The sequence below is a fragment of the Cheilinus undulatus genome, linkage group 3 (assembly GCF_018320785.1).
Source record: "Cheilinus undulatus linkage group 3, ASM1832078v1, whole genome shotgun sequence".
Taxonomy (NCBI): Eukaryota; Metazoa; Chordata; class Actinopteri; order Labriformes; family Labridae; genus Cheilinus; species Cheilinus undulatus.
The window spans coordinates 31,913,513-31,925,351 of record NC_054867.1 but is presented as its reverse complement, the minus strand read 5'-3'; the positions used below and the strand labels follow the sequence as shown (position 1 = coordinate 31,925,351).

Here is an 11,839-nt window from a genome sequence, read left to right as displayed (position 1 = left end):
GGCCCAAGTTGAAAATAATATTTGTGGATAAGTATAAAGAGAACTGTGTGGCATTTTTTGCATTCCAAGACTGTGAGGGATTCCCAAGCAGTGCAAATTTAACATACAAAGATATTTAAGTGAGCTTAAACCAAGCTAAATACAGAAAAATACAATTAAATACATCTGCATTTTTTCTATTTTTAACTGTCCCACTGTACAATATTTCATGAACATTATTACAGGAAGAATTAAATTACATGGACTGCAATTTTTATGATGAACTTTTTATTGAAATTTTGTTATATCAAGTACAATTATTTTATCAATTATTTAGTACTTAGTACAGAGGAATGGTGACCTCCCCAAGCAGAGTTCAGGGTTGAGCCAAATGGAGGCTTGAGAGTGAAGATCGGGATTAAAATTGTGTATGAAGGCCATCCTTTTCCACAACCACTGAATATGTGAAAATATAGGGTGAGCTTGAGCCTCTGGTGGGAGTTTAGTGGTGAGGAGGTGCATAGGGGGAGTGGACTGCTGAGAAATTTTTCAAGGTAAAACCATGGAGGGGCTCTCTCTGGTGGCAAAGCCCAGACGATCATGTGGCTGATAGAGAATGCGTTGTGATACAACAACAAGTTAGGGACACCCAATCCCCCCTGATCGACAGGTCTCTGTAATATTTTTAAATTTAGCCTGGGACATTTGTCATTCCATAAAAATTTATTACATAGTCTATCAAGTTGTTTGAAATATTGCAGTGGTATCTTAATAGGGAGTGCCTGGAGAAGATAGTTAAATTTGGCCACACAGTTCATTTTAATTACATTGGCTTTGCCCCACAGGGAAAGGAACAGGTCTATATCTGTCTATATCTGTCTTAAGTTTATCTAAAAGGGGTTCAGAATTGACACATATCACGTCTGATAACAATGGAGGAAATGTGATACCAAGATATTTACATGGACTGCATTTTTAAAGAATAAAAGATCCTTTTAAAAAAATGTCATACAATGCTTAAGTTGTGAAAAAACACCAACACCAGTCCTGTACAGTATGGGACGTGTAAAAAACAGATATCAAATTGAAATCATCATATTTCCCACTCTAAATGTCCTGTTGACATCACAAAAAACTGAAAGAGAGCTTAAAATTCACTCTCTCCACACAGAGATTACAATGCAAACATGGCTTTGTTTTCATGCTTTCATGTAACAAAGATAGCCCACTGTAATGTCAAGCAGGTGTGATTCTTGACTGCTAAGGTTTGAGAAGTTGTGACGAGGTGACAAATGAAGGAGACACACCTGAGTTTATGTTCCTAATATGTGTGTGTGTGTTTTATTCAACATTTTATTCATTTTCAAACAATTTTAAAAAGTGCACCATTCTGTCACAGGTCCTGCACAAGACATTAAAATGTGACATCCTCTCCCTAATAGAAAAAAAACTGCCTTAGACAAGTACAATTTACTTCATCATCTATTGTAACTTGACCTCATGTCTCAGTTTTCCTCCCTCATGCATTCATTCTTCCTTTCATGTGCTCACACAGTGAAATCTTGACCATTTCATTGGTCCATTCTTCTGCTGAGGGGCATACAGTTCAGAGTATGTCAAATATTTACATGTGTGAATTTTGCAGATAGAGCTGCATGTTGACAGGCTGAATTACTAAACATCTCTGAACCAAAGAAACTGCAGAGAGAATGAATTTCCTTCTTTCACTACAACTCATCCTCTGATTGAACTGACTGTTGGACCTCTTTTAAACTGACTGTAGTGTCCTACCTTAACTAATGCTGAGTTATTCTGTGAAGGGTAATCTCTGGAGACAAGTCTGCTGAATGTTGAGATTTGTTGTACACCCATGCTCTCTGGTGGAGGGCTAGAGCCAAGACATGAGGATCTATCTGCCATACACTCATCTGTCTGTTACATACACTGCTTATCCTTGATTATGCATGGGGACCGAACAGGATGTTCAGTTTGGCTGCAAAAATTCTGATGTTTTTTGCATATTTTTGGCATGCAGTACCTGTGTTTTTTAATATTTAAAATATCTGAATTTTATTTGCACTGATTACATTGATGTTAAAACTGTCCAGTAAATACTTAAACTTTATACTTCCTGTTATTGAATGTGTGTTTATGAGTAGTCTAATTGAAGCTTCAGTCAGCTCTCTTTTAGTCAGAAATCTACTTCAAAACAGGAAAGTGAAACTTAGATGTGAGTTAAAGTGTGTGCTATTTAATTTGATGATTATTGCTCCTATTTAAGGGAAGGAAGAAGTCAGTCAAACTATGAGAAGGCACAAAAATAAAAACATTTTCTGACCCAGTTAGCTAACACAGTGGACATCTTTTTTTTCATGATGGTTTTTGTGTTTGTGGCCTGTCAGTCTGTGTGAATCAACCCTGCTGTGGTTTGGGTGAGATGATGTTCTGCAAAATGACACTTAAAGTCCATGCAGTCAGACACATAGACGCAGTCTGCCAATGATTATTAAACAGTCACATCGTTGAGCTTCATCATGGCTGGGTTTCTCCTGATGATCATCTTTGTGTGTAAGTTTAACCTTAATTCTGTTCTTTTTAATAATTTTTTAACATTTGTCACCTATCAAAGATAGATAACCAGATTGATCGATATTTAAGACCATCAGTGCTGGACTCATCATGCTTCATGATACTCTGAAAATAGTAATAATACATACAGTGCTTAAAAAATGATAAAAGTGGATAATTAAAAGAAGCAAAAAAAAAAAAATACCCTTGCAAAAAAAAGAGAATTATAAAACGTATCACAGCTCTATGACAGGACACCAGGGATATGTAAAACCAACTCTGGACTCATATTCAGTCTTAACACCTGGGTCTTTCTTTTGTTTTAAGTGCTTCAACTAAACATATGGGCCTAATGTCTGGGACTATTCAGTGTATGAATTGGTCAGGTTAGTCAAGAACAATATTGGCAAAATAATCAAACCAAGATGACACAAAAGTATGAATAAAGACCTCAGTGCTCCAGTGCTGCCAAGTAGAGAGAAAATAGCTGGGGGCCCGGGACAGATCCCTGTGGAACCCTTTGACTAATAGCAAGTTTAACACAAAGTGTGGAGAAATATGATATTAGTAAGAGTTTATTTTATTAATTCATGTGTTTTATTTTTAACACACTTTTCTTTGACAGGTTCATTTCCTCAGCTGAAAGCTAACGGTCAGTCTTTGAGGTTTACATCTAATTTTGTTTACATTCTCCAGCTGTGAAGTACATTTTCTTTATTCTAATAATCTGTTTAACACTCTCATTATGTTCTCTTAATTTCTCAGATCTTCCACCAACACTGACAGTGAATCCAGCAGTGATCACAGACACAGACTCAGTCACGCTGAACTGTCAGCCTCCACCATCACTTTCATTGTCTGAGTGTTATTTTCACTTTATAAGAGGACGGCCGGCCAAACGTTTCCCTTGTGTGCAGACTCTGACAGGAACAGAGCTGCTGAAGATATCACAACAGAGTTCACCTGCTGCTGTGAGTGTGTCGTGTTTTTACCTGAAAGGGTCTTCATCTCCTGAGAGTCACATGTCCTCCATCATCATCAGAAGTGAGTGAACATCACACAGAGAAATTAACAGATCTGACCACTGCTATCGTCTTATATATTTAACCAATCATTTTATCCTAATAAATGTTACTCTGTTATTCAATCATCTTCGTCTTACGTTTTCAGCTTCTCTTCCACCAACACTGACGCTGAATCAGGCTGTGATCAATGAGATGGACTCAGTCACACTGAACTGTCAGCCTCCATCATCTGTGTCTGTGTCTCACTGTTTTTTCATCACTGTGGGTGGAGGACCTGTTGGAGGACTCTCTTGTGTGCAGACTCTGACAGGAAGTGATCTGCTGAAGATGGCACATCAGAGTTCACCTGTTGAGGTTAAACTAACATGTTTTTACACTGTGAGGCTCAGAGAGGAAGACTCTCCATCTCCACACAGTGCAGCATCCTCCATCACTATACACCGTGAGTGACTGTTTCTCTTCTTTACAAGAGATTTATGTGTTGATGAAGCATGAAAACACAAGAAAATGTTTTTTCAGTACTTTCAGGAGTTACAAACCAAAGACAATGACACCTTAGCTCACATTCAAATACCACCAGAGAGTAGAGAGGATAGTTACAGAAGATTTAAGGGGTCATGCATTGTCATTTTTCTTACTCAGTTTTCCTGTAATGAATAATATACCATTTTCCTTGAGAGCCTGGCTCATTTGTCATGTTATCTGTTGATGAAAAGCTGTTTTTCTAGAGAAAATGCATTTATTTTGAGGCCATCTATTAACCAGACCACAGGCCACGATATTGCATGCAGTTATCATCATCTCTGATGAGTTAGTTATAACTGCTCTGTGATTATTTTGTACTGTTGCAGCACTGGGGGGACATGACAGTAAAGACCAGTTGTTAAAGGAATCATCCACAAATTACTTAGGAAAATGAAGCTAAGAAACTGTGGGAGCATTTCCTCATAGAACATCCATGCATCTAGATGTATTTGATCGATTATTAGTTTTGTAGCTATCAAAATTTTGGTAATGATGATGGAGTTATTTTGTAAGATCATCATTATTATAGTGAAGTGCTGTGTCACTGTTGGATTTCTGGGAGTTTCAGTAGTGTTTAGGTGACAGACTGGCAGTATGAGAGGTAGAACAAGTGCATTTGTTCTTCAAAGAGTCTCCATTCTTCTTTTTGTAGGTCAGAAACCAGAGCTGAGTCTTGATCATTTTCCTGGTGAACTTGTCATCTTCACCTGCTCTCTGCCTGGATCTGCTCATCGTGACACAAGATGTAACCTGTACCTTGGAGAATCGAGTCACCCATTTAAAACAACTAACATAAAGAGTAAAACAAGCCCAAAACAACAGTCACTCTGCCAGTTCAGTGTCAAAATTTCTAGTTTGCTGAGACAGCTGAGTTCAGTTCAGCTGAAAGATGCCAGCTGTGATTACACAATAAGAAGTGGACCCAGCTCTTTGTCTCCTCGTAGTGATGGATACAGCTTGACAGGTGAGTCTGAAAACAGTTCATGATTCACTGCTGCACCACATCCTCTGAAGTCGATTAAGTATTTTAAAGTCATTTTGACAGTAAAAACCTGGAGACACACAAAAGAGAAATTGGAGCAATCATTGGAAATCTTGGTGTACTCCCAGGTTCCACTTGGTCCAATTCTTTTCTCCATCTATTTGTTCCCGCTGGGTTGAATTAACCATAACACTATCTCTTTTCAGCTTTATGCAGATGATACCCAATCTAACAATCATACCAACCTACATGACCTCAATAACTGTCTTCAAGACACAAGTTTCCTTTATCTACTATAGAAAAAAAAGAAAATCTTATTTGGTCCACAGCATCTCACCTCATCTTGGTCCACTATCTATCTCTGTAAAAACCACATCCAAAAAATCTTGGTGTCATATCTGATTCATGTTTAAAGTTTTACAAACAAATAAATCATGTAGTTAAAGTTAGTTTCATGCAATTCTGCATCATCTCCAAACACAAACCGCTTCTTGGCACCTTTGACTTAGAAAAATGAATCCATGCATTCATTTCATCCAGTCTCGATTACTGTAATCTACTATATTTTTGGTATCTCACACTCCTGTTCATCTTGGCTTTAACTTGTCTACAACGCAGCAGCAGGAGCTCTTACAATGTGAAAAGACAGAGCACATACATCCATTCTTTCCTCCCTACACTGGATACCTGTTACATAAAGAATCAATTTCAAGATCCTACTGTTTGTTTATAAGGCACCACATAGGTTTGCCCCAGAACTCCTGTCCCTATACCACACCTTCAGAGAACTAAGGTAATCTGACCAACACCTTTTGTCCATCCAGAGAACCAGGACAAAAGGTTGTGGAGACAGGACCTTTTCTATCTGTGCCCCAAAACTCTTTAATTGATCACTTTTGTTGAATTAACTACGGAATTGATTGCATTAATACAGTGGTCTCATATGTGATCATGTCTGGTCTAATTCTGCCTTCTTTCATTCTAGATATTGTGGAAATAGAGTCACACACAACCACAGCTATGCCTACTTCTACTTTGACCACAGGTAGAACAATGTTACGTTTCTAAATAGAAATACAGGAAGCAATTTTTTAGAGCGTCTGCCAAATGTACACACTTTTACTCTTAACTATTGCTGCCTCACTCTCTTCTCTCAACACTCCCTGTCTCTCTCTACAGTCGTACCCCACAAAAATAAACAATAGCATAAAAAGATATTACAAATACCTGACTACATTTTCTGATTTAAAGGCTTTAAATGTTTTCTTCATCAGGGCAGAAAACTGAAGAGCCTTGTACCACAACTGCTGTTACCTCTGTAAAACAAACCACAGGTAATACATGCATGTATATATCTATTCATACCTTCAATTCCTCAGATTCCATGTGTGTTTTAATGATTTTGAGAAATACTGAAATTCTGAAAGGTCTTTATCTTCATCCACCAGCTCTGACTGTTGACACACCAAGCACTGTTGGCTCCACTATCTCAATGTCAGCTAAACCATCCCCAGGTGACGTAATTATTTAGTTTTTCAACATTTGGCAGTTACTGTTGTGTTGATCTACAGTCTGTTCAATAATCATATGGAAACCATAACGGTGTTTAAGATAAGATAAGATATTCCTTTATTGGTCCCACAAGGGGAAATTCCAAATGAAAGCGTGAGCATCCTGAACATCAGCCAGACTAAAGCAATGGCTGCTTATTGGATCTCCTGTAGATGTCACTGATGGATTTGCTCATACATGTGTAACTTAAGCCTTCATGTGCACTGATATCTATATGAACTCGAGTACAAAGAAGTACAATGTTTGGTTTTGATCCTCATATGGGGACATCCATTTTTTTTAAACTACTTGTTGTGATATAGTTAGGACACATATCGGGGTCCTATAATCCTAAATAGGTAGGAGAGATAAAATAAATAAAAACTCAGGTCTCAGGAGGCTAGTCAATAATTTTTTATTTTTCAGGAAACAGATATTTCACTTTTGAATGCAGAAGTTGATGATAAAGCAGATTTCCCTACATGAAAAGAGATTTTTGTCCTTGTTCTTACCAGGTTTAACTTCAGCTAACATGAGAGACAAGGCCTCGCCTGAACCTCGTCAGGATTTACCTTCAGGTGAGAATGTGTCTTTCTTTAACATTTTCATCTTCTTACTAAAATGGTTTCGGTGGCTGAATTGTCGTGTATTTATGCAGAGAAAATGTTCTTTCCAAATGGTGTAAGAAGTGAAACTGACCTCTGTTGTTTCAAAGCAGGAAAGTGGATATGGAAGTCTGCAGCAGTAGCTGCTGGTTGTGGAGTAGCTGTGGGCGTCATGTTGATTGTGTCTGCAGTTCTCTGTAACAGACGAAAGGCTGGTGAGAATGTCTTTTATTACCTGATAAAATAAAGATATATTAATCCTAATATCAGTTCTGACAGGACATAAAGGTCATAGACCAATCAGCTGACCACTCCGTCTCTACCACTCTCTACCAGTCAATTATCTCTCTCAAAAAAGTGATCCATTTAAATAAGACATCCTTTGCACAGATTCATCAACTCTCACACTGCGCTGCTGCTGGCCAAGCTGCACCTCCACCACCCCAGCCTCTTCCTTCATAGCCTAAAGCTTTCATATTTACTTTTACACCACTAGGGAGAGGATCCCTGCCAGACTAAATCTCACTGTGTCTGATATACAGTGACTTTAATCTATCTGGATTTTGTGAAAAGCTAAAACAGCTACTTTGTTAATCCAGGGAGCACCTATGAACCATCTATATTTAGCAAAAAGGTCAAAGTACTCCTCACTGAAGTGCATTCAGTGGTTGAATCCTTGTAAGCTGTGGAAGCTGCAAGAACAATCATTTCATCTTAATGCTCCTGTGAGGATCTTGTAGTTTGTGTTGATTTTGGCACTCCCTGTGGTACCTCTTTTCACTGATACTGTCTTTTATGTGAGCTTCTTTTGTTTGACAAAAAACGTTTTTTATTGTAAGGGTGAAATACAGTCAGTCAGTTACGTGTGTATCAGTATATATTAGTATATGTGAATAATGTCTGAAGTTATCTTGACTGTCTGTCGCCTCAGTGTTGGCTCCAGTCTGTTCCTTTATCACCCAAAAGCTTCTCACAGCAGCTTTAAAGTTTAGGGTTGAAAATTAATTTAGAAATAGAACCATAACCAACTGATTTAGTTAGGGCCATGATTGAATAAGTCAGCATGAGTTTATCACATGCAGAGATATTTGGGGAAATTATCAGCTTCTCTTGAGCAAACAAGCCAAACCTGAAACCTGAAGTGAAAATAAATGACATGTGGTAGACCACTGATGCACTGAGCCAAAAACAGCCTCTTGTCTTCATGCCTTGCACTCTTTCTCATGACTACTCACTACTGAAACACCGTGCACTGGTCTTTAAATTACACCGTACCTAACCAGTACATTTTGAAAATCTCACGAGTTGGACTGCTAACTTATTTTCACATTTGTATGTGAAGGAAACTCAGGGACCCTTGTGTGCTACAGACTTTGCAACTCAATGACAAACTTTACCAACACTGTCTGTTTTGTTTTGTTTTGTTTTTTACTAACAGGTCCAGAAGAACCACAAAAGCAGGAGTTGCAGAATCCACATGTAAGTCTGACATTAGAGGTAGTGTGAGGCTCAGTTCTGACCAAAGATTCTTAGTTAAAACTCACAGCTGTCTCCAACAGGCTGTGCTGCTACATACCAGTCATTTCAAGTCAGTCAATGAAGTTACGGTTAGCCAGGATGCTACTGATCCTACATACATGTATTGATAGAATTCATAAATAACAATTTAGGAGGGTCCATTCACTGGGTTTGTCAGGGGCCCAGCCAATTCTGTAGGCAGCCCTGAGTGTAGCTGTGAAATTTCACAGCAAATGTAAGCATAAACACCATTACTTGCTCAGTCTTTGTCTAGATATTTTCCAAAACAATAGTTTTTCCACAGACAAATTTCATTACTACAGCTTTTCTCTCAGATAAGCACATAAGCTGATAGCTCTGAATGTCTTTCTTATGTGCACATCTGATGGAGGGAGTGTTTATCAGGCTGAAGTTTCCATGTAAAAAGTTTTTTCAAATGAGATCCAAAATTTACAGCATGATTTTATCCAATTAACTCAGCACTGAACAAATATTTGATGGTGTTAATGACCCAACAAACAAGACTTCCATTTCCCATTTATTTGCTTGCACATCCAAAACCAGCTGTTAGCGATCTGACCGAGATCGCAGGCAACACTATCTGATGTTCTGATTTGAGCTGAAACAGCTCACTTAACCTGCTGCAATTGTCAAAAGTGAATCTTTGGTCTGAACTGGGCTTCAGAATGCATGTTCCATGAATATTAATACTAGATGCTAAAATTAAGTATCTTTACTCTTCTTTCGCAGTACGACTCGTGTTATTACTCCACAATCACAGATCAGCCTGCTGAAACAGCCCTGAATGACATGCTGTACAGCTCTGTGGGGGCACACTGACGGCAAAGCTTACGGCCCGAGGAGATGCTCTGAATTTAACCATTTCACCAGTATAATGTCATCAGAGGTTTATTCTTAGGCTACTTTGAGGATTTATTTCTACTTAAAGATTTTTATTTCTCCAACATGAAATTAAATCTCAAGTAAAACTTTAAATTTGAAATACAAAGACTGAGAATGTCTCTGGTTCTACTCAAACTTATAGCTACATATTTTCCAGTGTGGCGGGTTCCCCCTCTTTCCTAAGCCCCATTAACACTTAAATATCTTGAATTTATTGGTGTAAGTTGTGTGCATGAACACAAACAGAATTTCTTCACACTTTACCCTTAAATTTCACCATTAGTCCCATATATTTTCAAGGTAGAATTTAAAAAATAAGTAGGATTTTTCTTCAGCTTTACAACAGTTTATATTATACTTAAGTGGTTTATATCAGGTTTCTATTTTTACTGTCAGCCTTATTTCTGCTTAAATTAATACACAAATTTAATATTTGTGGGATTTTTTACATTTTCTGGTAGAATTATAAGGAAAAAATAAATGGCATAAATAGTAAAATATATGTGATTTTAGACAGTTTAGCATCAGTACAACAGGTTTATTAAACTTAAATGACAAATCAGGTTTTGTTTTCACTGCGAGTCTCATCACTGCTAAAATTGACATATGTGAATCTAAAGCTAGTCATGTCTAGCCTCTAAAAGAAATCAAAATCTCAAAGCAACTTCACCAGATCTTCTTAAATGAATATTTTATTGTACTAAAAAAATGAATACGAGGGACAAATTAAAAAGTATTGAAATGTCTACCACAAATACTCTGGGATTAAAATTTTGAATTTCCAAGTATTTTAATGAGTACCCAATAAGGGGTTAATACTACTGTCACTTTTATGCTATGATCCTGGACATCAATCACCCCTTTCAAAAGAAAATGTTTAAACAAGATTTTCAAGGACATCTTTTTTCCTCATTTTCCATGATGAGAAAGTTGGTGAACTGTTTTGCTGGATGCTGATGAATCCTGGATGTTTTTTTTTAACTTTGTATATTTAGCCTCAGACTTCAAATTTGTATTTATCTATAGAATTGCTGCTTTACACAATGATGTACTGAATGACCTGGCCTTTAGTTTTATGCTTTGTGTTATTTTAACAGAATTATGTAGAAAAGCTAAATGTAAATTCTTTTATACATCTATAAAGTCTCTTTAGTTTCAGTGTCATTCATTTTCCATGTATAAAGATTTGATGATGGGTCACCACCACATCCACACACACCTGAAAATAACAGAGAGGGTAAATGAAGGAAAATATTTCTTTTATTTCTTTAGAAGCTTTCTCAAACACGAGGTTAAGAGGATGTGGTCACATTGACAAATAATGGCTGGAGACATCAATGTAACATTCGGTGATCTTCGTCTTCATGCATCTTTAGTTTGTCTTCGGCTTTCAAACAAGACGGGAAATGGCAGAATAAAGCGAGGTCAACTTTTGTGTTGTCTCAGATACTTTATAGGATCCATAATATCACTGACATGAAAAATAACGGACTTACAAAATAAAAATTAAATTATATAAATACAGAAACCTATGAAAGCACTGTTCATTTTTATTTTAACATTTCACTGCCAAAAACAGACTTCTCTGCATTCTTTCACACATAACAAAAGTGCATTTTACATTCTGCAGACTCTTACACAAGCTGTCCTCTTTTTTCCAAAGAAATAAACATATTAGACATCTGGCTTTTATCCCTTACACAGAGGAATTATTTTATATTTTGACAAGAAATGCCTGTACTCCTACTGCAAGCTGTTGACTGTTCTTTCACCTACAGTATAAAAGATGGTGAGCTGTCTGCTATGCTCTCAGCAGAATCTAAACAACCCCCCATTTTCTTTACCTGCACCACATTACTGAAGTGTTCTGCATTAATGGATGCGAGTCTCAGTGCTACTGATAAAGGTTTGTACTCAGCAGAGCGCTGCCTGTTGCAGAGGTGTGACTAAGTTCATTTCTGGTTGGCCATGTAAAAGCATCTTCTTGTTGATTTAGTCCTTACTGAAGTCTAGTCCGGCTGCTGATGGTCACCTGCTGATCGTCACTGCTATCAGAGGCAGCAGAGCCGCTGCAAGACAACTGGAGAGGCGTGTTGCTGAACCACACTCCATCGCATTCTCCTGGACAAACACAGAGTCCTGTTATACATGCAAATGGTGTTTTTTGATCAAACTGATATAAA

General features: G+C 37.5%; 2 protein-coding genes across 2 annotated transcripts in view; one reads left to right on the top strand and one right to left on the bottom strand.

Annotated features, from left to right (window-relative positions):
* The first annotated feature begins 2,490 nt into the window (after positions 1–2,490).
* Positions 2,491–9,724, top strand: si:ch211-11c3.9. Its single transcript, XM_041783739.1, has 12 exons — positions 2,491–2,547; positions 3,173–3,199; positions 3,313–3,591; positions 3,718–4,014; positions 4,750–5,061; positions 6,065–6,124; positions 6,354–6,413; positions 6,528–6,593; positions 7,146–7,208; positions 7,349–7,450; positions 8,674–8,714; positions 9,504–9,724. The coding sequence occupies exons 1-12, from the start codon at positions 2,514–2,516 to the stop codon at positions 9,591–9,593; spliced, it is 1,431 nt and encodes a 476-aa protein (XP_041639673.1). The 5' UTR covers positions 2,491–2,513; the 3' UTR covers positions 9,594–9,724.
* A 1,628-nt stretch (positions 9,725–11,352) lies between these two features.
* cacna2d3 (calcium channel, voltage dependent, alpha2/delta subunit 3) overlaps positions 11,353–11,839 on the bottom strand; it is a 50,238-nt gene continuing 49,751 nt past the window's right edge. Inside the window, exon 39 of the mRNA XM_041783282.1 lies at positions 11,353–11,777. Coding sequence (XP_041639216.1) covers positions 11,685–11,777 — 93 coding nt within the window. The 3' untranslated portion in view covers positions 11,353–11,684. The remainder of the gene's footprint in view (positions 11,778–11,839) is intronic.